Source organism: Struthio camelus, chromosome 6 (genome assembly GCF_040807025.1).
Source record: "Struthio camelus isolate bStrCam1 chromosome 6, bStrCam1.hap1, whole genome shotgun sequence".
NCBI classification, from domain to species: Eukaryota; Metazoa; Chordata; class Aves; order Struthioniformes; family Struthionidae; genus Struthio; species Struthio camelus.
This window is the reverse complement of record NC_090947.1, coordinates 38,959,820-38,985,949: the sequence shown is the minus strand read 5'-3', so window position 1 is coordinate 38,985,949 and position 26,130 is coordinate 38,959,820. Positions and strand designations below refer to the sequence as shown.

General features: G+C 38.9%; 2 protein-coding genes across 2 annotated transcripts in view; one reads left to right on the top strand and one right to left on the bottom strand.

Moving 5' to 3' along the window:
* THSD7B (thrombospondin type 1 domain containing 7B) overlaps positions 1 to 26,130 on the bottom strand; it is a 557,432-nt gene that overhangs the window by 498,750 nt on the left and 32,552 nt on the right. The gene's annotated exons all lie outside the window — the stretch shown is intronic.
* Positions 3,796 to 7,486, top strand: CXCR4 (C-X-C motif chemokine receptor 4). Its single transcript, XM_068949221.1, has 2 exons — positions 3,796 to 3,946; positions 5,876 to 7,486. The coding sequence occupies exons 1-2, from the start codon at positions 3,911 to 3,913 to the stop codon at positions 6,935 to 6,937; spliced, it is 1,098 nt and encodes a 365-aa protein (XP_068805322.1). The 5' UTR covers positions 3,796 to 3,910; the 3' UTR covers positions 6,938 to 7,486.

Sequence of the window (26,130 nt, the reverse complement as noted above, 5' to 3'; positions counted from 1 at the left end):
TCACCCAGCACCCAGCTAGTCCACGGTACCAGTTCCATAGGGTATTTTTGAGAATAAAACAATCCACCACTCGAACCTAATGTCTCATGAATCGTGAGTACAGCTTCTATTACTCTTTCAAAAGAAATTTCCCCTTTCTATCTCAAAGCTCACTTTCAGAAGCCTTCCAATACGGGAGTTGGCATGTACAGGGAAAAACTGAATATTTGAAAATTAATCACTCCCTACTATATAGTACAGTACCTTCTGCCAGATTGCTAGTTACATATTTTTAAGAGACAGTTATCCATCTGTTTTAAAAGGATAGCACCATTAATGTTACAAAGTAAGGAACAGTTTATTGATATAACGTGGTAATTATTATACTCTGGTGGCATTGATATATTACATAAATCAGGGCTCATATCTCCTTTAGGTGCCACCCATAGACAATGGTGCCATCAACGTTTTATTAGCTGGAAGTTTGCTTTGTTAAAGACACACATGAAGCCTTCAAAGTAAGTAAGTAAATTTAATTAGATAAATAAAATTCAATTTGTTTTCTACTTCTGTGGACACCGAATCTATAGGCTATTTCCCTTGAAAGGGAAAATACTTACACCAGAAGTAAGTATTAGAGACAATTTTGCTCTTGCATGACCAGCACTTATGTCCCTTTTTAGAAGACAAAAAATAGGTTAATAATTCACAACCTGAGGAATTGTATTGTTAGCATAACAGTGTAAGAACACGCAGGATTTTGTATCTCAGAACGCACATTTTCAGAAACAAAAACATATATAACATGGGTTAGGAAGGGTCTGGTTTTCACAGCAATTTTGTCACCAGAAAAACACGTAATGCAAAACATAAGCTTGAAAATTCCTATTTGCTAGCTCTGTCTTAAGAAGATTTGTAGCTAACTCTCTGAATTACATGCTCTGCAGAAACAGCCCCCTTCTTTTATCACTTTGGAAATCATTAACTTGCACTCTACAGTCCTTTGTGCAACAAAGGAAGTTTTCACATGAGCTTTCTGTTAGGAGAGACAAAAGGGATTGTAGATACAAAATAGCAGTGTGAATGGTAGTTTTGGAGGGTCTTCAGCCCAACACAGTTCAGTGACATCTCATCAGGTAGAATACCAGTCTCCAAATTTCCCACGGCTCAGCACTACTGTGCTTCAGGGCCAATCCATAGAATTAGATTATTTCGCAGTTCGCAGATCCACATTTCTTATGCTACCTATGAATATAAATAACTGTCTGAGTCACTGCCCCCATCCCATTAATTAAAAACATCAACTTCCGCATAATACTCCTTGCTATCGCAGGTTTCTTCACACCATAAAACGGAGGTGTGAGGGTAACACTTGCCTGCTTGTGCTGTAATTATACCTTCAGGTCTGTGTCGATACTCCACGTCAATGCACTCCATGCTGTCCACCCCAGTAAACGGCCAACCATTCTACAGCTTTGTGAAATAGCTCTAGACTGTTGGCCACAACTCATCTGCATTACAGGCATGTTTTAATGTCCCGCACTGCACAGACAGAGGAGGAGCAGTGTTTAATCTTCCATGCCCCTCCCAGACCAGAATGCATTCCCCATAAAAATACATCTGTCACCCATATGAATTTCTGGCAAGGTAGGATCTAATTTTTCCCAAAAGTCCATCTCCTCTGCATGCAGCTACACGCACTGATCAGCTCTTTAGTACCTGCTCAACATGAATATTTCTGAAAATCTGGTCCATATTTCTGCAAGTTCAGTAGACTGGAGAGCCTCTCAAAAAGTGTACCTTTGCTGAAAACTGCATAGCAATTCCCAGCACCATCAGCTTGGCATCCTCCATATGTGAAAAGGTGAAAGATGATTATACAAAGTTATCGTACCGATCTCTGTATAAAAATCCCTCATCTCATTTTACTGCCCATCTGTCTGCCTGGCCATCTAACCCTGGGTTGCAAATTACTTTGAGCATGTATTTTCCCTTATTTATGTCTAGAAAGTAATGAGCAGATCACAGTTCTAGAGCAAATATGGAATGCATAGCAATAATTATAATTTTGTCATATTTGTTTTTAAAGAAGTTCAGCTAAGTAGAATTATAGTAACATAAGGCTATGATTAGTATGTTAAAATGGAGACTTAGTAGAGTACTTTTTATTTCTCTTTCTGTATTTTTAACATGGTATCTCTCCCAAATTTTCAAGATATAAACTCAAAGTAGCTAATGAATTTTCTGAAGGCTGTTAATTTTAATTCCTGAATTCTAATCAATTAAAATTTGCCTTCGAAGCAACTTATATGTGATATTATAGGCTTTCTAACAATATATGAGTAAGACTATCAAATTATGATGTAGTTAAAGTGCCTAATGACATTATAGGCCTCTACCTTGTACAGCACATTTTTAAATGAAAATAAAGATAAGCTGTGATATTAATCATAACCAAACTCACACTCACTGTAGTTAGTTGATGGGGACCATGATTTACATCATCTACATTTCTTCTCAGATGCAAAATTTAAAGAAGTTCTAGACCTATTAGAGGATCAGTAAGAGAGTGACTCTTGTCAAATACCTAGAAATAATCTTTACATCTAAAACTGGTAGCTAACTCAGAGAATGTAAAGTGAGCTTTGCTGGTAAAGGGGCATTTAAGAACAAAGTTTTTTACAAACTTCATCCCTTGAGGCTGCCAGGGCAATTTGAGCATACTGCTATTACATAAAGAATGCTCTTTTCCCTTCTCGTTTCCAGTCCAAATTCCAACTGTAAAGAATAAATCCATATAACTGAATCAATTATCCCCAAATATAATTACTCACTATGGTACGAGTTGTGAAATCATGGGTAAAAGCTATTCTAATGAAAACCAGTGAAACCTTTGCTTCACATTAGTTTACCTGCATGAATATCAAGAAGACTGAGCCTCTTCAGAGATAACTGTAAAGGAAGTTTATGATTCTTTTTTATTCTCTCTTTATATTAGGTTTATGGTCAAGTAAAGACTTAATGTTTATTATTTTTAGATTTCATGGTAGTCTACTCCATCAATTCAGTCCACAGTCATAAGCCATCGAGCATGCTAATCCATGGTTTTTAATGAAGTTGGTAGCACTATTATTTTGCCAATGTTTTATTCTCTGCCTGTTTTCTGTTGTTTTCTTAACACTTCCACTTCTCGTGACGTTCCAAAGCTCTTTGGAGTAATGAACCATCATCACATCTCACACAAGCTCACAAAGCCCCTGCAGCTCCTCATCCAAAACCACAGCCACCAGAGTTCAGTGGGCTACCTGCAACCCCCTCACCGTGCAGACCACGAGAGGTCTGCTCAACTTCTCATCTCTCCACAAGGATCATCACCTTACTTCCCGCCTCTCCCAATATGCTCAGCAGGGATGAGCAACAGCTATGGGGACTGAGTTGAGTACATTTTGAAGGGTACGCGAGGCCTCTCCTCTGCCTCCTCCATCATGGGTCGTGGACCATACAGCAAAGCGATGGCGCTCCAAAGCTTGCCTGTGGTACCCACCGCAGCACCGCAGGGCTCGGCAGTACAGTTCAAAGAGATTTCCTGAGGGTTTCCCGAGCGGCCTGGAGGAGCACATTAACAAGAGGGCGGTAAATCCCCCCCACCCGCAGGGAGCAAAGCCCTTCTGGGCACCTGGGGCAAGTGCAGCTCCCGCGGCCCGGAGGGGCAGACAAAGAGCGGGCCGAGGCGGCGGCCCGGAGCCCGGCGGTCGGGCGACACCCGCCGGGGAGGAGCCAGGCGCGGGCTGCCCCCGGGGGCGGGGGGCAGCAGGGGAACTTATAAGAGCGGCGGCGTCCCGCCACAAGAGCCGGAGCGTGCGCTTGGTGCAGCTGCGAGCCACAGCGCTCGGGGAGGCGCGGCGGCAACTCGAGAGCCCGGGACCGTTAGATGGCTCAGAGCATGGACAGCCTGGACAGCCTGGATGTAAGTGCCCCCGCGAGCAGCCGCGCCGCGGCCGCCCCGCACCTCGGGGCGCGGGCCCGGGCCGCTGCTGGCTGCTGGGCGCCGCCGCCTCGCCGACGGGGCGGCGGCGCGGCAGCTCTCGCTCCCCGCCGCACTGGCCCATGTGCGCGCTGTTTGCAAACAAACGTGCCCTCAGCGGAGGCGGCGGGTAGCGGCGGCCAGGGTGGCCGCCGGAGCGGGCGCCGCCCGCCTGGGACCCGAGCCGCGGCGAAGGGGCTGCGCATCCGGGCGCCGCGCTGCGCCCCAGTCCGGGCGCCCCTCGGCGCTGCCTGCTGCCCTGCTGCTGCCCAGCCCGCCTAACTGCTAGCGGTCCGCAGGGCGCAAAAGGGCAGGGTTTGGCCCCGGCCTCTTGCTGCTGCTCGGTCCTGCTGCAGCGTTTCAGACGTTGTTACAGCTGCAGTCACTACTGGATTGCAACCCCTTTCCTCCCGCTTTGCCCTCGGCTACAGTGACATGCGATGTCTTTGTGGGCTTGAATACACCAGTTTGAGCCAAGGGAGTGATGGGCGGGGGGGAGGGGGGGACAGGCGAGGAAACTGGAGCGACCTGAATGCAGGGAATAGCTGTACCCCCGCCCCCGAGCGCGAACTAGCGTCGGGGCTCGCGGGGCGCCGGAGCCGCCGCCCGCCGCGCCGCCCCCGCGCGCGGTTGGGGCCGGGGCGCGGAAAGCGGCGGGAGCGCGCGGCCGCCCCTCTGACCCGAAAGGCGGCGGGATCCGACCTCCCCCGGGCTGTCTTCTGCCGCGGGGTTTTGAGAGTAGTTATGACCAATACTGAGATCTCCGGCAAGTCCCGGCTCCCGCGGCAGTTCGCCGAAATGCCTGTGTAGACCTGGGTGCGTGTGAGCGCTTGTGAAATGCGTTGGGATGCGCCGGGCGCATCCTGCACGACGGTTTCGGGTTCATGATATAAAAGGCATGAAAACTAAAATCTCAAAACCTGAGGAATTGTACATAGCCAGGTGGCACTCGTCAGCCTGCACTGCTTTTCAGCGCGGTGCCCAAAACCGTTGGTGGTTTCCTGATGTGCTTTCATGCCCTCACCAGAATTTCGCTTCCTTTTTCCACCGCTGTACTTAGTTGAGCCGCCTGGCTGTGTCCCAGCGCCAGCAGCCGGACCAGCACCCGTCCCCACAACCGCAAAGGGTGGGGAACAAAGGGAGGGGAACGTGTCTGCTCATGATGACCCCAACGTGTCTGCTCATGATGACCCCTCTGGGGTTGGAATTCCCCTGCTTATGGTCACCTCTTTTTTCCTTTTCTTCAGTGTTTGTGTGTGTGTGTGTGTGTGTGGAGCTGTCAATTGCTTCTCAGCAGGGAATTCTTGCTATTACATATCCTTTATTACATCAGCTAAGGGTACCATCTCTGTTTCGCCTTGACCCCATCCCCTTAATGAGAAAGGGGGTTTGGAGCAGCAGAATTGTCTAAACATGATTTATTTATAGCTCTCCATACTTCCGTTGCAAGAATTGAATGTCGTGAGCAATATTCTGTGCAGACTAACCTGCTCCCAGGACTACTGGCCTTTTCCATATGTAGTATGCATCTGATGACAGCACTAAGTGTCCTGAACCAACGATGACATTCCTGGGAGTAGCCATTATCATTCTTCTCTCCCCTATCCCCATCCTCAGTTTCAAGATCTTACTCCTTAGAGAAAGAAGAATAAAGTGTTTATTTTTTTAGAAAAAAACCAAAAACTAATCCTCATTTTTTATTGTTCATTTTATAAATATAACTGTATGTTTCTGCTTGGTTTTCAAGAAGTTTGCCTATTCATGATCATGGAGACTGCTTAGGGGATTCTTAAGATTCGATCATATACCATATAGTGAGCTGTTGTAGAAGAGCTAACATCTAATATTTTTCTTTTTCTTTTTTTTTTTTAGCTGTCTTCTGGGTTAATCATCGAGTTTTCTGATAATGGCACAGATGAGATTGGTTCAGGTGACTATGGAGACTATGAAGAGCCATGCTTTCAGCATGAAAATGCTGACTTCAACCGGATCTTTTTGCCAACAATCTACTCCATCATCTTCCTGACAGGAATAATCGGCAATGGATTGGTTATTCTTGTTATGGGCTACCAGAAGAAACAAAGAAGCATGACTGACAAATACAGGCTGCACCTTTCTGTGGCTGACCTCCTTTTTGTCATCACCTTGCCATTCTGGTCTGTGGATGCTGCCATAAGCTGGTACTTTGGGAATGTTCTGTGTAAGGCAGTTCATGTCATTTACACGGTCAACCTCTATAGCAGTGTTTTGATTTTGGCCTTTATAAGTTTAGATCGTTACCTGGCGATAGTCCACGCTACCAACAGCCAGCGACCAAGAAAGCTGTTAGCTGAAAAGGTGGTGTATGTAGGTGTATGGCTACCAGCTGTGCTTTTGACAGTGCCTGATATAATTTTTGCCAGTACTAGTGAAGTAGAAGGAAAGTACCTATGTGATCGCATATACCCTCATGGAAACTGGCTGATTTCTTTCAGATTTCAGCATATCTTGGTAGGACTTGTCTTGCCTGGCCTAATAATCCTGACTTGTTACTGCATTATAATTTCTAAGCTGTCACATTCAAAAGGCCACCAGAAGCGCAAAGCCTTGAAGACTACAGTCATTCTCATCCTTGCCTTCTTTGCCTGCTGGCTGCCATATTATATTGGCATCAGCATAGACACATTCCTCTTGCTAGGAGTCATCAGACATCGCTGCAGCTTGGAAACAGTAGTGCATAAATGGATCTCCATTACAGAAGCCCTAGCATTCTTCCATTGTTGCCTGAATCCAATTCTTTATGCCTTCCTGGGTGCCAAATTCAAAACATCAGCACAAAATGCCTTGACTTCAGTTAGCAGAGGATCAAGCCTCAAGATTCTTTCAAAAAGCAAACGTGGGGGACATTCTTCTGTTTCTACAGAATCAGAGTCTTCAAGTTTCCATTCCAGCTAACACTGCCCTTTGCCATCATTTTATAAATAGACACTTTTTAAAAGTTGTGCAACATTTCAGAAAAATGAGACTGACCATAATGTACAGTTTTATTTACAGTTGTAATTTTATATTGTTTCTTTTAGTGTCTGTGAAGTTTAATTGACTTATTTATAAAAAAAAAACCTTTCATATTGATGACAAACTGTCTAGGCAGGACCTGTGGACAAGTGATTAGTTCACAAAAGTTTTAGTGCTTGTCTGGTTGTATAGATATGTGAACTAAACACTTCTGGATTGTAGCAAGTGACTGTTAAAAGTTTAGAAAATACTTCTGTTGTTTATATGTAAATGTTTTCAGTGTTGCTGTTAAAAGTTCTTAAACTTTGGCTGGAGATTTTTTCCTTACTACAAGATGTTCGGTTTACAATAGTTTTAACTCTGCTGTAAAAATGGCACTTATAACCAAAGCCTCCTCTGTTATATGCTAGGGTTTTTTTCAGTTCTCAGCAATTCACGGTTTGCAAAATTTTCTGCTCAAGCTAAATAAAAGTATACGATAAAAAGTTATTTTGAGTGGTATTTTCATTTCTGGAAGACAATACAGCTCTCTGATATGAACTGGGGGAAAACAAGTTTCAGTGTGTATTGATTATCCAGTGATAAGACAAACTAAACTCATAAGTTGACACCTGTAAGGTCTAGATTTTTTCATCAGAACACATTTACTCCAGTGAACATTATCTTTAGAATGACTTAAACTAAACTATCACTTTAAACAGAGAAATATTTGAGTGCAAAAAAACTCCACAAATGAAAACTAACCTATGTGAGCAGTCAATCCCGCATTCCTTCTGCCTTGCACTGTTCTTCTAAATTTAGTTTCATATGCTAATAGTAGTCAAAAGTAGTTGAAACTAAACCATTTTTATATTTGGCAATTGTGTTTAGACTAGAAACAAAGATGTTGGGATGTCTCCTCTGGAAGGTAAGTGGGTTTTCCTCTACAGATTTTTCCCCATCCAGTCTACATCCAGATTTTATTAAGATAATATAGGTCAAAAAATATTTTTTTTTTTAAAGGACAGTAACTACTTTCATCCCTATAATATTTAATTTTCCAAAAAACAATCATGTTTATTGGTAATAACCTTAACCCAAAGGCTAAATACTGTATAGTCTTGTTAATATTCTTTTTAGGAATCCAAAATATGTAGTCAAGCAGCTTTTTAGAGAGTTTTTTTTTTAAACTAGGTACCAGTCAGGCAATACAGAATTTCCAATAATTAACAGTGAAATCATATTACAGTAAGTTAGTTACATCTTCATTGTAATAGAGCTAATTCAAAGAGAAGAGCATTGAGAATATTTGTATGTCTCTACTTAAAAAAAGACAAAAAACTATTGTTACTGATTTATAGTTAACAAATGTTTAGAAGTTTTCTGAAAAAGAAAAAATAAAATACCTGTTAATCATACAGAACTTAAATGAAGTAAACAACATGGATATTTCAATGAAATTACCCACTGTGCGTCTTTACAAGTATGGCACAAGATTAGTTCTGTGGAAATGACAGAAAGTGGGAACAGAATATGTCCCATGTTAAACATTAAATTATATGTTTTACTTTATTTTAGACATTTGCATAAATGAAAAACCTTTCTGTTTTCACCTCCCCTCTTTCTCTGCAATCAGAAGACTGCACCACCTTGGCTGCATCCTGCACCCTTTTTCCTTGAAATGACCACAGTAGCCATTTGATTCTACGTTGAGCTGATTCAATATGCTGAACCAGCACAAAACCAACCTGGCAGAAAAAAAATGATTAATTTTCCTGAAGTTTAGTGAATTGAATCAGCTCAACAAGGAGTCCAACAAGTACCAGAGCTGGTGCAAAGAAGAGGACAGGAATCTACTATGACCTGGAGCCAAGTACAGGGAAAGAAAAGTGAGGGAAGAGGAAGAAGCAGCAGATTCCCCCTGTTCAGTAACAGTAAACTTTTAGATTAATTCAGCTATAATGTACAACTTCACTCAGCATGACATAAATTAACAACAGAAAAAGATGAGTTCTCAAAAAACAAAAGATCCTGCTTTCAGCAAATTGTTCTTCATAAACGGAATTGAGAAATGAGGAAACATAATATGGGAACAGAACTTCTTAAATGGTTTATTTTGGTTGTTTGTGTGTTTTCTTAATTTATAGAGGGTTTCCTTGTGAAGAATCTGTTGTTCTGAATGATTCTGATTTCCACCCCAGCCTAAGCAATCACTATGATTTAATTACACTTATAAAATACTTATTAGCTATGAACACACTGCTGCTTATTTGCTGAGGAAATGTTCACAGCCCTCTAGCATTAATTCAGGTTATCCCCATTATACTTCACAGTCAGCCAACTGTTACCTCAAGTAGAGAGTTAGTAGGAAAGAAGGTGCAAGACAGAATAAACCCAATAGTTTGTTACTGCCAAAGATCACTGAAAGGACACTTTCAAACAAACTACAGAAAGCATTTGTGTAGAAAATAACTTAGCAAAATTAAAACCTAACCCATGCCCACAGGGATGAGACCTACATAGTTGTATAAAACTGCCACTGTTCTCTGTAGAATTAGTGAAACTATGGACAAAAGGGTGTCTTTAAAAAAGAGTTTTGTCTCCAGCAAATAAAATGAGTCAAAAGCCACACACATTTATTTATAAATAGCTTTATGTATCTGTAACTATATGAATATAATATACATTTGTAGTGCTTATGAAGAAAATATTTGCAAATTGAATGACATTGTCATGTGGAAACATAGTAAGAAATTATGAATCCAGTTCTGCTCTTTCACCTCTGTATGTATCAGGCAAATTTCACTCAAAGCCATTGAGCTATTCCAGACATAATACCTTGGTAAAAAATATGGATTTTTTTCTTTTTAAAACAAAGTCACCTTTAAGCTGATTTTTTTGAGGCCCTGACTTTTTTCGCACCTTTGTAAATCAAAAGTAGTTCCACTAAATGTATTTGTTAGAGTGTAAACTGAGTGAAAAAGTCAATAGGCCAAAATTTGTAATTTATACATTGGATAAGTCCACATATGGCAACAAGAATTCAGTCTCTTTCCAAATCATTCCTGTTTAGTGTACAGAACAATCAGTTAATGACTTATTCTTCAAGAATACACAACGCAGAGTCTCAGCAGTTTATATGATGTTATAAAACAATAGCTGTCGCTAACATTTGAAATACACAACTCAAGATACAGCAAATAAATGCTGTGCACAGAGGAGTACTGGTTGCAAACTGGTTAAAATGCTTTTACATCCATTAAAAAATTACATAAGAATTTAAAAGTTTCATAATGTTTTTACAAAGACATTAAGGTACTCTTTCCATAGAACGCTTGCACTACAAGTTGTTTGCCAGGGTTGACACGTGCTAACAGTAATGTCTGGACTAAAACATGGATATTCACCTAATACTACAATGCAAGCTTTTTAAGTGCTAGAGATTAGTTAGAAATCCTTTGGATCATGCAAGGCTAAACGGAGAACAGAACACGTACACGAACTTAATTTTGCTTCGTCTGAAATGCTGTTCCAAGGTAAAGTTAGAATACTTAACACAGTGGAGATAAAATTACACTATAATCCATTATTTGTATAGTATATTTTTACTCCGTTCTAATCAGATTGTACAGACTGTGCATTTGAGGAGCTTGTATAAGCATGAGTGGTAGCGAGGGTATCAGAGCTAATGTATGCAGCCTACAGAAAGAGGGTAGTGAGTAGGTGGAGTTTCTTGTTTTTTTCTTGGCTAGTCTTACGACACAATCATTATATGGTGGGTTCAACTTCTGTGCATAAATCAAAACAAATTCACCATGAAAATAAAAAGGAAGTAGCAGAAATAACATGTAGCCATTCACACAAATGAATGGTTTATCTTATGATGGCTGAGCTCTTGTTGGACAATGTACAAAGTGACCACCTCTAGAAGTTTGGCTGAAAAGGCCATTTTTTATATTGTTTGGGAAAGGAAACAGCATGATGAGGAAGTACTTCCTTGATCCAGGCATGCCTCCAATATCCCCTAACAATGGAGTATTCTCATATTCTCAAAGTGCTGAAACCTAGGAAACACTTAAGCAGATAGGGCACCAGAGTTTTTGCTCAAAGGATGCCACTCCCTCACTTTATGTTTTGAAAGAGCTATACAGTCTCCTTTTCACAGCCATAAATCACATGTCAATTGAAATTACAAGAGCACAGGGATTATTTCTTATAAAGGAAACACAAATTTTTAAAAATCTTTTCTCTTTATTCTACAAATTTTCTGTCACTGTTTTAATTTCCCTGAAAGTATTTCATCCTTAACAGAATGAGTTTTAAAGATCACTTGTTTTAACATCAACTCTATTACAGTAAAGACACTCTAACTCTCCACCATTCTAGTACTAACAGGACATAGCAGACACCAATGTTGTGCTTATTGTTTCTGAAAACAAATAAAATTTGAATAGTAGTTGATCAATGTAGATTATTAGCAGCATTTTCAAGTGGTGAATGTGAAAATTCAGGCTCCAGTAAAGCTATTACTGACTTCAGAGGAGTCAGGATTCATTCCAGATGTAGTAAACACTGATTCAAATGACCACTTTCTCAAAAGGACGGCAGGCTTCAGTGAAAAACTCCTGCTGAATTCAGAGAACAGGGCATCTAAAGAGTGATGCCTCTTAAAGCTTACGTCCTTATAGCCCAAAACAATTACACTGAAGATTCTGAATTCTGAAGATTCTGAATTCTTCTGATGTCAGCTGTAGTTAGAGAGGACCTACAAGAAATTAAAACTTCCTAATATGGAGCAGGTGGGATTGTTCTGCTGAATTTAAATCAGAAATAAATCTGTAAATAACTTTGTTTTCAGCAAAAAAGGTTTTATCTTACTGAATACATGCAAGCTTTGCATACCCAGCTAGCAGCAGCCTGACAGTGATTTGTCTTCAGTAGCACAGTATTTGAAAGAAATAGGTCAACATTTTAAATATCCTTATCTTTTGGAATATGCACCAAGAACATATTGTCACCATGCAAGCATGTCAAATTGAGTAGAAATTATGAGGGTTTTTTGAAGAATTACATTGTGAAGGGTTCTTTGGTGTTTTTGAGAGGTTTTGGTTTTTTGCTGCTGATACTCTCTTTTGTTTCTACTATCCTCTTCTCAAAGCTTCTATTCTACTTGTTTTTTCCATTAAAAATACACCTTTGCAGATTTTTTAATGTCTCTGTTCTGTTAAAACTACACAAAACAACCTGGATGAGTAAGAAAAGATAAAGAGAGGCTGTTCAAAGAACAAATACAACCTACACCACAGTTTCTATGTCATCTTATGCACGTTTACTTTCCAACATCTGCTTTTCTGTAGACAAGAGATAAATTACTTCTACATCATATGAAAAGATTCAACTCAAAGGTGGGATTTATTCTCAAGTTTCTTAAAGTGCAAATACAGGATATGTTTGTTTACTTTCTTGGTACCTACTCAGCACCCCCTAATCAGGCAGATCTCCCAATGAGAGGTCAGGATAAGAAGAGGCTGACTAGACCCTTTATCTGCTTGTCAGTGTCATCAGTGAAGCCAATATGCTTCAAGATTGCTCATTAATTTGCTCTCACTACCAATGAGTTCTGCAAGGCTATAATAAGGCTGGACAGCAATAATTTTCATCAGTGAGACTCCTAAGGTATCAGCTTTCCAAAGGTGAACATGACACTCCTCAACAGGCACAACATAGAACATCTTTCCTTATCTCTTCCCTCCTAATTATTCAACCCTTTACTGGACACTGTATTTGTCACCTTTCTTACACTTATTTTCTTTCACTTTCTTGGGGAAAATACCTAATATTTAAAATATATTTACAAATTCTCATTCTGCCAAGTCAGTCAACATAAGTCCACCAAAGACAGAAATGTTGGTATGCTTAACAGCAGAAAACTAAACTGGGACCTCAGTTTCCCCAGACCAACTTCATGTCTAAAATCTGCAGAAAGTAAGAGGATAATTGTGGGTTTTTTATATACATGTTCTAATGTGACAGCACTAAGGAAATGCGTCTTATCAAAATTAGGTTCATTACAAGCCTGAAATCTATTATGCAGTTAGCTCTTTGGGGCAGAAATTACATCTCATACAAGTGTAAGTGCACTGTTGAAACTCAATACATGAATGCATTGGTAAAAGAAGCTAGGGTATCTAACATGAATAAAAGGGGAAAAAGGATTGTTGTACCAGGCCATGGTTTCATGTCAGTTTTATTTGACATCAAAGTAGATTTAATGAGTTCCTGCCCTGTTTTTCCCCATACTATTTACTGCTTTCCTCTCTATCCGCTTTCCTTTCAGTTCAGTCCTGCCCTCCCTTCTTGCTTGCTCTTTCTCCCAAACCCCGTTATGGTGATTCAACTAGTTAAATTTTCTTTAATCATGCTGTATTACATGGAACTGGGCCCTAATGGCGTCCTTACAAAAGACAGCTGAGCTGATCTAATAGTCCCCAGGGCCAGAAAGGATAGCCTCACACCTCACAACCCCTGTCCTTCTCTCCTTTACTCTGGACTATGCAAGCTTCCGAGCTCTGCTGCTCTTGCATCTCCTTGGTGAGCCAATTCAACTCTCAAAGACTGGAGTTTCACAGGAATTTGAGGCAATCTAATAGTTTGCTCTGCTGGGAAAGGTCTCCCGCCTGCTTGCCTCCCTCCTTCCTTCCCTCTTCTAATCCTTTCATTTCATATCCTCAGTCCTCACCAATTCTTAGTCCTGTGATCCTGTCTTCTGCTTTGTATTTGCTCTGGAATCAGTCAGACCTTCCTTTGAATAATTTAACTGTCGACATAGGTAGACAGTATCTTTTTTTGTGATTTATTTTATGCCATTTTAATGAAGTCAATCAGCTCACAAAACGGGCCGACAATAGCCAGCCAAGAACAAAAAAGTAAACAGGCACATGTTTCAGAGAGGAAAGAAAAGTAGTAATAGAACTTTTTCTTTCAGCAGCAACGAGCTGTTACTTTTGACTCACTGTGTCTTGTGAAGCCCTCCAATCACAGTAAATAACCCTGCAAAATAAAGTGAACAGACTTCAGCCAGCTTAGTGAACTGAACTGGCTCCCTAGGAAGTCAAATGAGAACCTGAGTAATTGCAAGAGACAGCATGGAAGCATGCACCTGGAGGCTGCGGGGGAAGGAGGGTACTGCGACCCTGCCTTTTGGGAGCAGCAAGGTGTTAGACCGGTTTAGCTCTCTTGTCAAAACTTCCCTAAGTAAACAGTCAAACTGTTGAACAAACATGAAGTAGTTCTCGGCAGAGGGTGAGAGGCTGATAAGGTGTGGAGAGAGTGAGAAGCCCCACTTAGAGGGAAGCGAGCCCTGCTTCCTTCATAACCAAACCATGATTACCTGTTGACTACTGGACAGTGGCCCTAGAGAGGACTTTTCCTCAAAACAAGATTCAGGAAAGAAGTCTTGAATAATAGGATTTTAAACTAAAGATATCTGAAATAGAGTGATTACTTTAAACTACAAAGAGAAAATCAGAAGGGATAATCTTATTCCTGATTATAACTTCTGCTGCTCATCAGATACAATATATCTATTTGTTAATACACACTTCAAATCTACGTTCGCATTTGGTCCACAGGTCTTCTTCAATGCATGTTTTTTAAAAGCAGACTCCTTTAAAAGTAGAGCAGCTTTTCTCCCATTTAGCAACCATTAAACTTTAGCAGGGCTTCCTATTAAAAAAAAAAAAAAGTAAAGCATTTAGTTTAAGTATTACTCTGTGATTCGCTCTTTCCTATAATTAATCTACCCATAAAGGAGAAAAGAAATTGGCTCTTAGGATGAAATTAGCTTAGGAAAAAACATTAAGTCTCTGCCTCAAACCCAGACTTAGCTCCACAGAAGAAATGTAATCAGCACAATTATGCTGAAGCCAGACTAAATACCCTCGGACTGTACAGTCTGAATGCATGGAACGGTATGTTTCTCCTAACATTCTGTAAAGAAGGGGAGAGCCTGGCAACTGCATGAATATTCAGAGTAGTGTATATCAATCAAACAGGCTACTCCTGTGCCTTGAATCTACTCACTCTATCTTCTTCCTACAAGCTAATATGAAGGGAGTATTAGGAAAATTTGCCCTCATCGAGCACTTTGTGGATAGTTCCTAATAAAAACTGTGACAGATGAGGGATACAAGATCCTTCATCTCTGATATTTAAGAACCACTCCACTACCCAGGTGTTTGAGAAAGATCCTGTTCATTCATTTAGCAGCTTCAGTAACAAAAAAGAGAACACAGATTTTTGCATCTCTCTAAAATACTTCCAGCTTCTGAAGCTAATCCATTTTAAAATTCTCATTTCTTAGTAATGTACATTATCCTATACACATTCTTTCGGTTCTTTGCCAAAATGGGGCCCTTTATGCCCTCCAAAAGCCACCAATCTGATCTGTCTTCCTACATAAATCTACTTAAACCCTTCATCAAAAAGCATTAAATTAAATAAGTGTTTTTCCCAACTCCTCCCTCCTATTTATCAATATTCACCATTAGCTCTGTCCCAGTAAGGAACTGGTATATGATTTGGGACATGCTCACCAACTAGTAATGATCACTATCGGGCAACATTTACATAGAAAATTGATGTAGGCAGCCAGTTATCCTTTCTATTGTTAAATCTTCAGTGGTAACAGTTAACTGTATGCAGGATTTTAAATGCTATAATCTGTTTTTCCAGAAGAAAATATGTGGTCGTATTTCACTTGCTCAGTCACAGTCTTTAGCTGCAAATAACAGAATTATTAGAAAGTCTGTTAACATACCAGTATCACGTACAGACATCAGTTTCCCTATACACCTACTACCATATACAAGCATAAAAAACCACTCATATAAATCAACTCACTTACTGAAAAAATGGCAGTTAATTCCACCTAAAGAAACTGAACCTGTTTCAGTGCTTTGCAATTGTTAAGGACATTTGCTGTTGTACAACAGGAGAGTCAGCCACCATCAAATCACTTAGCATCTCCAACCACTGGCAACACGTGTAACAGACTCCGGTAAAATCAGGCTATCAGAACTCAGGTCCTCACATCACCCTTTCTAAAAATACATGGAACAGTTAGACACATAGAAATGGGATTTACAAAAGCTATTGTGCAGAGAGGAGCACTGCCTAAACTTGCCAGTGGGAAAAGCTGAAGGAAATAACAAGGCATAAGTCATACCCTGCAAGGAAAAATAGGGTGCATCCACATGAAGTAGTGTATGTTATTGAAATGCTTGAGCTGATGCTGACTGAGCTGACAAGTGCTACTCTTTGGTGATACGAATTCATTCAGAAATCAATAGAGCCACAGGAGCAGCTGGGATTACCTGTCTCTGATACATCCTGAGTATACTGATCATTGGGCTACAGAATCAGTCTCTCTCTGCTTCAGTGAATAGTTATTTATGCAAAGCTAAACAATTTCAACATGAGTGACAAGACAGAAGCACCCCATCAAATACAACAGCATGGTGGTTAAGCACCCACCCAGGGAGGACTGCACTCTCTCAGATTGCAAGGAAACCCGAGTTTATGCCCCAAAGTCCCTTGACAACAAGAGACATTGTTCTTGCAAAGGGACACCTCCTCCTCCTCTTGAATATACTTTGTATGGGATTAAGTGTTTGTTTTAAAAAGCACCTATAGGAGCAAGGACTGTCTTTGAAAAAAGCTGGGAAATGCTTTGTTTATGACTTCTGCTGGGGGTTAGAGAGATCACATTTTGTCATTCAGTACTATCAAGGCTTAAATGGCTCTGTACATAACCAGCAGCAGATATTTAGGTACTTATATCTGCTAGGATTAGGCAATAAATTTTTAAGCTTTCTGTTCAGATTTAAATGTTAAGATCACTGGCAGAAGTCTAAATTTCTCTTGTAAATCTAGCTGAAAGTAAATGAAGTCTAAAACACTACAGAACTCTGTCCCACATTAGAAAAACAGGCTGCAGAAGACATTCATTCTCCAGTAATTCAAGCTGTACACCAGAAATAATATAACTATAGCAGGTTTTCCCTCTTTCTCTTTCCATAAAACTCTGTAAATGAACGGACAGTTCATCCTAATGGGCTCTTCAGCCACTGAGGTGCACTTAATCCTGAATCAGCAAAACCTGATAATAACTGTCAGCTGCCTAAAATGAAATTATTTTCTGAAGACTAGACTTAATCCAACCAAAGCTCAGTAGAAATAAAAAACACTGTCAGCTCAGGACTTAATGATAGATTCCTACCTCTGTAGGCCTATAATTTATTTAGGTACCTAAGAGATCATGTCAATCCTAATGTCTCCCAGTTTTATGAAAGCAACCATAAGCCCCTTTTAAATTAGATTACAAATGATTATTACAACTCTAAATCAAGGGAAAGGCCCACCATTTTCTCTAATTGGAAAGGCTAATTTAATTATAATTCTTTTATTTCCAGATGCTTTGTATTTCTTTCATTATATTACAATAGACGTTCAGGGTTTGTGGAAAAGAAACAGTTAATTGTTTATGACTTAGAATGGATGAGAAATTAGTTCACATACTTTGGGGTATCCATACTTCAACAATACTTTTACTGCTGATTTGGCATTGCAGGTATCTTCATATACACTACATTATGGCTTCAATTGTACTTTAAAGTAGCCAAGAAGACTGCATAACCTGATAGCTTATGTCGTTCTACATTTTCGAAAGATCTTATTCCTTCTCAAATAGGCAATTAATAACATCAGCTGAAGTAAAAAGCTAATATGCAAGATTTACAAGTCAGTAAGCATAAATTAGAAAATGGTCAATGTATTCAATACCCCACTATGATTTTGCACTGAATTAACATACACTGAAGTGAATCTTACCAACAAACTCATCTTGTCTTATTAAAATGATTGCTATATCTAAATTATTTTTCTTTGTCAAAAAGAAGCAGCTTGTCAAATATTAAATGGGCCAAATCCAAATTTTGTGTAGCTTTACTGAATCCAGTTTTTAATTATTTATTAGATATCAAATGTATAACATTTATGTAAGAAGGCTGACATATGCTAGGACCTTTGACTCTGATATACAAAAACTGCCTGCTGAGTTACGATCTATCTATAAATTCATTAGATAAATATAAATGAATACCATAAGTATTCTTTTAAGTCTTTGCTTCCCTAGAGATGAGAATAGTGTTTATAGAAAGAATACAACACTGGATGTATGAATGGAATCCGCCTGTCTTTGAATTAGTAAAATTACACTTTATGTCTTCTAAACTTTTTAGTGGGTGGCTTTCACAGTTTAAGGATCTCACAGTTTAATTCTTCATTCTTCTCTTAAGCTGTTTCTGAGACTCTGTCAATATTACAGAAAATTATAGTGGTATAACTACCTCTACTTTATTTCATCAGTATAAATTCTGTAGGCAAGGTCTCAAGTAAGAATATTCTTCTGGAAAGATATGACTGTCTTCCTCATTCATACACACAAGCACACATGCATACACATACAAATCCAACTGATTACACTTTAGGTTGTAATCTTATACTTTGGTAAGAAAACTTCAACCTCATTTATCTCGTCTGTACTCCTAACTTGGAACTCTTTTAAAATTTCCTTCTCCAGCTGCTTAGCATTCTACTCTATAATAAAAAATCATCTGCCTTAACCCTCCCTAGAAAGTAGAGCCTGTTGCCTATATAAAATATTTCTATTTCTCAGCTAGATACTAAAGGTAGTATTTAGCAAGATAAAGTCAAGGATCAGCGTAGTAATCTGATTCCGTAGTGAAACTACAGAGCCTGGCCCCACAACAGTTCTTGTTTCTCTAGATATCCTTTAGTAAAAACAGTTTTGATTCACCGGTGAGGATACAGGTTACAACTTTGCAATAGAAAAGAAGTAGTTCATAGGCAAGTATGCCAGGTCTTAACTCGTGCCCATTCTCACTACTGACATGGTATAATCTTCCAAATAAGACTGCATATACAGCAGTATATCTGAAGAAACTAGAGAAGCAGACATGTGCCAAGTGCATCAAATAGTGCTCTTTGCCTGAGTAGGTCCCATAGTGACATGCATGCAAAAGAACTCTTGCTTTTTCAAAAAGCAATCCTGAATAAAAACTCTTCTCATTCAAGATAGAGGCCTTAAGGAACATCCTGCATGTTAACAAACATCTTCAGATAATGCCCAGTTTGATGCTCATTTCCTAGTTATTCACAGACTCTCTTAAATGGAGCTCTTTCACTTCTGCAGCTTAGCCTAAGGAAATCCTGCAAGAACAATGTGTGACTGAAATACACACAGGTTTCCCAAATGGTGGCAAGACCCATTGATGCTGCTTCAGATAGTACCAAGACAGCAAACTATAATACAAGCTTACCAAGAAAGGGACTTGTTTGTATAGGACTGATTTGGATCCAAGCTTTTTTCCTTTCAACCAGTAGTACATTATGTAAGTGTCCTTCAGTGAAGAAGACATCTACATTACCTTTCCTCAAGTACATCAGTAGCTGGATTTTCAAACCCACCTATGCAATTGTTTACTCCCCAAATAAGTATTCCCGTAACAGCCACTGTCTTTAGTAACTTAGCCTGAAATCTTTCAGCTGCTGAAGGTCTGGTAACAGAAAGAGAGGCCTTAAATACTCTGTTTCTAAAATCAGGTCACCTTGCACCATGGCAACAATACAGTTTTGCTAATTAGGGTTAATTTACTGCTGTAGAAGATGCCTGGTTTGATGCTCCTGGAGCCTGTACAACCTGTACACATTTACAGAACAAGCGCAGCACTGAGGGTGTACCAATTTCCTAGGACTATCTCCATAAACAAGGAGAAAACCCTAGAACCTCTAGATTATCCAGCTTTCCTGCTTAGGTTATCAACACAGTATAACTGCTTCCAGCGTACAAATACTTTTCCTTTGTAAAATAGATTTAGACCATTAACTCACTTCAAGAAGGTTAACACTAGATGGATGGCTTTCAATTATTTCCAAGATAGACTACTTCTGGATCTCAAAGAGAAATAGCTCTGTATCCAATCACAACATTTCTGAGCTAATCAATCTTCCTCCTTTTTCTTCTTTACTTCTACAGGTTTATGTACCCTCTTCTCTAGTTATAGTCTCGTAAAAAGCTGTTGCTAGTACTTTTTCTAATCAGAGCATCCCTAATGAGTTCTTCACGCTATTGCTTTTCTTATCTTCTAACCTAACTGTGTTTACTGCACAGTGTTTCCTCAATAAAAAAAAGTGTACACAGTATTTTTGTATTCACAGCCGGCATTATGCACCACATAGCACTGGATATGTATTAATGGAGATACCTGATTATCAGTCTTCTCCAGAAGCAATCATATTGACCAGCCAAACAACTCTTAAAATATTTCAAAATCTAGACTTCTTTTTCCATTTTTATTTGTGAAAATACATTATTTCTCTGTTGAGATGTCTACATCACACGGTTACAGGAAAGTTGCATTTTGACTGAAACAAAGATAGGAAGTGGAGCATTCCTAATATCTATGATAAAGAGACATAATACAATAAAATAAATTTTTCAGTAAAAAATAAATTATTTTTAAAATGAAAGTATTTATGACACATCATCTCTAGCCATGAAGAAATGAAAAACAGCAGTCCGTCCAGTAACTGATTTCAGGGGTTTCACATACAGGTAAATATTGTTCTCAATTCAGATAACGATAAACCATTTAGAAGTAAAAGCACAGTATAGTAAAGATTATATGCATTAAATAGATATAATATTATAGTTATAATATTATAACTTTTGTCACTAAAATCATTAATAATAAACAAACAAACCAGAATGGTCCAATGAAAGCACTACTTTCCTCCCATTTTATAAAAAAGGCAGAACTGAGGTACAATATTTCTCTGTAGCAAATCTCAAAAAACTCAACCATCCCAGTCACCGTAACCTCACTCATATTCTTAAACAGAAATGAAGAATGCTAGACTAGAACTTTATCCAAACACCTGCTAAAATCAGTGGAGACTATCACTAGATTGACAGGCTTTGGGTCAGGACAGTAATGCGGGGCTCTAGCCCACTGGCTTTTTTACTGCCATCACAGCTACCTGAATAATTCTAATTAACTGTTTTTTCAGACGGCTGGGGCTTTTCAGAGGAGTCACTACAATGTGTGCCCTGTGTGATTTAAGTGCTGTGCCGAGTAAGAGTGATGTATTTTAAAATGAAGTATCAGGCTGGAAAACTAAAACCATGAGTTACTAAGAAAATAGTGGGTATACACCATGTTTGTCCTTTGTCTTTTTATGCATAAAAGATATGCTTTTGAGCATATTTGTTCAAACTTTAAAATGTATTCAACTATAAACTTGACTTCAGAATCTTACATTTTCAGTTATAACCCAGCTCTATTTACAAAAAGCAATGATGTGCCTCATTTATCCATCAGGCACTATTAAGCGCATCTTTGGATGTTGTTGCTGTAGTTTTTTTACATAGCTGAGCTATTTGTCTTAAGCAAAAAAAAGTGGCATCTGTATGTAATTTCCATGCTCACTTGGCACCACTACCTCCTTTTGATGACAGTCTGCACTGTTTCCCTTTTTTCTTCTAGTCACTCCAGCTGCAGGATCCAGATGTCAAACTCAGGAATGTATTTTTTCCTGGCAGTGATATCTGAATCTGTTGTTGGCACCTCTGCTGGTAGCTGCTCTGAAGCTGCTTCTGTGGTACAAGCTTAAACTGCATATAGCCTTTTTTATCTATATGCTAAGATCTTTTCAGTTGCCTTAATAATGGGAACTGAATATTGCAATTTATCCCATTAAAGATTCCATTATTTATTATATCAATTGTGCATTAATTTTATGACAGCTCTCATGCTTCTGTAACCAGAAACTGTTTAGGACACAGGAGGAAGGCTTCCAAAAGTGCTAATGAGACATTAGAGGTAGTTGCTTAGTTTTAATAACTGATCCAAAAGAAGAAATTATAAGTATAAAGCAATCAAAGGATAAATGATGAAATGAAAGAAGAATGGTAGAAAGAAAAAAGTGAAGAAATAAATTAATTAAAAAGAAACAAATACCAAAGAGGCAGGGGAATAAAATATGTTAGAATTCTCTTAAAACCTTCTGCCACTTGTCTCTAAACTGTGATTAAGTTCTTTAAAAAAGAACCAAGGGAAGACGTTCTGTCCAGTTAATACTTTTCTTTAATTTTCTCTCTTTCTCTCAGCTTCATTTTTTCCTTCTGGGATCTTTTGCTGCAATATTTGATTCTCCATCACACAGGCAAAGTTTTTGTCTCCTAGGGGCTGTGCTGTAGCTTACGCACATATGATGACTGGTCTGGAGTACTGAATGAGTCAAGCAGCTTACATCCTCCCAGAAGCACAGGATAGCACCTGTGTGCTTACTCTGCTTTAGTCTACATGACAAATCCATTTTCCTGTTAATAGATTCCCTAAAGAAAGTACAATAGGTCCTCCTTGCCCTCAATGGAAATATTAATTCTCCTGTGCAATAAACATAATTTTGAGATAGCTTCTATCTTATATAAATACTACACTTGCTTTAGAGTAAGATGCACATAGAGTGACTACAACTTATAACGACAAAAGAAGAGATGGCATATTAATTAACAGACTGTGTAGTCAAGAAGCTAGCCAGTGATATTAAAGGAGCTAACTCACAGGCTGAAAGAAGAAAGGATAATGGCTGAATTCATTAATGAGATAAAGTAATGGCAAGTGGTGTATAACACCAGTGAGGTAGGTAAACAGACTGGAAAGTTTAGAAATAAGACAATATTAATACTTAGCATTTGTATTATCTTGAGAGCCAAGTTAATCTCTCCATCTGTTATAATTAGATCATCCCAATATATCTGTTTGATTTTGAACATTGAAGCAATAAAGCATACATAATGCATGTTTTACAAATGAAAGAACTATGACCAAAAGTTTAAACCTTCAAATCTTAAAAAGTCATCTCTGATTGGGATCCAGAGTTTAAGTACCAAGTCTGAGATATACACATCACCTGTTCTCTAACAATATTTAGCATTTATTAACATAGAATAAACAAGAGCAGCAAGGGCTGCAGGTTGGCCCTGCAGTTTTCTGAGGCCTACAGTGTCTCAGATTCGCATGAAAAAGGTAAAAATAACATTTTGAAAACTTAAATTTTTGATAATGCTCTTGGCAAAAAAGAGAATCAACTTGTTATCCAGGATTATAACTTTTTACCAGAATTCAGCCATTTGCTGAAATGAATAATTGTATTTAATTTGGTATTCAGTTCAGCAAGATGCCAACTTCATGATTCTTATTCATCTCTTATGCATGATTGTGCACATCTCAGGTATGGAATGGCTTCTGTATGAAGAATAATAAAATATAAAGGAGTCTACAGCATCTACAGAGATAGATAGACCGATCAATATTTGCAGCATTAAGAGGGTAAATAGAGGAGAGGGACTGTACAATCATGTCAGCGTAAAAGCTGACACGGCATCGGGTTAAAAATCAACACAGGGAGGTATTGCTTCATACTATACAGTTAATCTGTAAAATTAAAATATGCAAAAAGTTTATATGTATATAAAAAGTGATATGACAAACTAACGGAAGAAAATCCAGCAAGGACAATTAAATGCAAAGAGGCTATGTTTGGCTGAAGAAATTCCTAAACCGAAAATCACTGGACGCTGGGACAGCATGTCAGAGAAGTATCAGTAAATATTTATTCTCTTCCTATAGTCTTTTTTTGTATTCTGATGCTGGTCAGTGCCAAGGAGACAAGACACTGGTCTAGACGAACCTTTGGTCTGACCCAGTGTTCTAATGTTCAGCTTTTGACATTTTAAAAGTCCTACTGAAATCAGCAGGATGTTTAAATTCTTATACATTACAGGTCTGAACATCTAGCATTCTGTAGGAACAATGAAGAGAAAAAGTGACTCACTGGAAGAGCAAAAGATATGGGAAGTGAAGAGAAACTCAAAAAGCAAAGAGCTTCATGAAACCATACAGACCAAAACAAACAAAAACAGTAAAAAAAAAAAAAGAACAGCTTAGAGAATGAGTTTGAGAGTTCTCTGAGAGAGGATAGAACAATTATTTCATGAAAAAAGCATAGAAAGCAGGGAGACTGTTCTGCCTCAGATTTTGCACTAAATGGAAAGCTAACAAAGCTAAGGGACTGATGGTAAAACTGCATTCCTGTAGTGAGACTGTGGCATGATTGCTGCCTTCCTACTTTGGACAACAGGACTCGGTTTTTTTCTCAATTACTGCTTATTTGGAGTGTCCAGCTTCAGCAACTACGTTTGACTTCTAGCACCAATAATCTGTATCTCCAAAAGGAATGTCCAGATATGTACCCTCAACCACTAGCCATTTCTGAATATGTATTCTTAACGATTTAGGAACTTAGAAAAGCCACAGGTATCACAGCTGAGACTAATACATAGCTACAGACTGTGGGAGCATGCAGTGTCCATAGTTAAAAGCATAGGGACAGTGACAACCACGCTAGTCAATAAGAGAGGGAACTGAGTGTGAGAAGACTAAGAAAGATTCCAGCATTTTGGTCCTGAAGATGAAAATAAAGGACACTGTAATAGTGGCAAGGCCAGAGATACAGAGAAAGACGACATTTTACATTTTCCAGGAGAAAATGTACGATAGACTTCCACCGCAACAAATACATTCTACTTACCTCAAAAATAGTTTATTTCAGCAGTGTAGAAATTTCCAAGAAATTATTCTTACAGTTCATCCTACAAATCAACTTATGGAAATTAGGTGCTCTTTGGAGTTTGTGATCAAAGTGTTAGAAACAATCAGTCACACTGATCAGTTTTAGTGTGAAAACTTAAAATGTCAGCATGCAAATAGAAAAAGGAAAGCATGTCTTTAATTACCTACTTTGCATGTAAAAGTCAGAACTGTGACACCTTATCACAAGTGAGATTAGAACCAGCACACAAAGTAAAGGCAATGGGTTTGGAAGTGCTAAACACATTATCACGTTCTTCCATTTACAACCATTGTTTGAATACAGCAGGATTTCATACAAATGGGGCAAAGTAAAAAGTACTTAAGCAAGCCAAGCTGTCTAAGAACTTGGCCTCCAGCATCTCTGCTCCCTTAAGCAGAATTTCTCTCCTTCTAAGTCTACTGTCCAACTACATACTCACATTGTTTGCCTAAAGACCGAGTGTTCAAAACAGTAGTGGCCTTGTTGCCTCCATAACGCCAGGAGGACCTAATCACAGCTTTATGCACTCACAGGCAAAAATAGGTACACTGTACTTTCCATCCTTCAGTTGCTTTCAGCTTCAATATTTACAGGGGCTCCAAGAGATCACAAGTTTTTGTCTGTTTAAAGAAAAAAATGGCATTCAAAGTCCACAGCAGGAAGTAGTGCCTCAGCTTTTCAGGAATACGCCTTTGGAAGAAACTCAGTCAAAGTAATCTCCTGACTTAATTGAAAATAATAATTTACCTTTCGACAAAAAATAAAGAAGGAATTCTAAGAGATTCTGCCACAAAAAAAAGGGCTGAATAGGGAGAAACAGGGCTTAAATCTCTACCATTACTTCTGGAAGAAGTGAAGAAAATAATGAGTATTGTTCATCCAAATCAAAATTCAACATATAGGTCGCAGCTCAAACAGCTCTCCCAATGAAGAACGTAAATCCATCTTATTTTCTCAATGGGAATCCATAACCAGAATATTAAGAACCTCAGCATTACAGGAAGGGATAACACAGACTACTCATCTTTAGGAAGAAACAGAGTAGAAAAAGCTGTCTAGCTAACTAAGCTAATGGAGATTCTTGCATTTTTCAAATTCAGCAAATCATCCATAATTATGTCAAGGAGTGTCTTTGGGTGAGAATTGACACCTGGCTAAACTCCATAGCGTCAATACAGTCTTCTGGGTTATAGATATACATCAGATACCCTTTTTAACAGCTGAAAGGAGCCTAGCTCCTACCAGAAAAGAGCAAGTATGTACTAAAACTAAGATCCATTGGCTTCCCGCACTCAGGTGCAGATAGAGATGATGTGAAAGCAAGTCTGGAAACTAAGGCTAGTTTTTACATGCCTCCTCTAAGAGCTGAAACAGAT

Excerpts from the sequence above, each read along its gene's own strand:
- CXCR4 (XM_068949221.1), top strand. The coding sequence starts at position 3,911 with ATGGCTCAGAGCATGGACAGCCTGGACAGCCTGGAT. Across the intron at positions 3,947-5,875 it reads ACAGCCTGGACAGCCTGGAT|CTGTCTTCTGGGTTAATCAT; the intron begins GTAAGTGCCCCC and ends TTTTTTTTTTAG.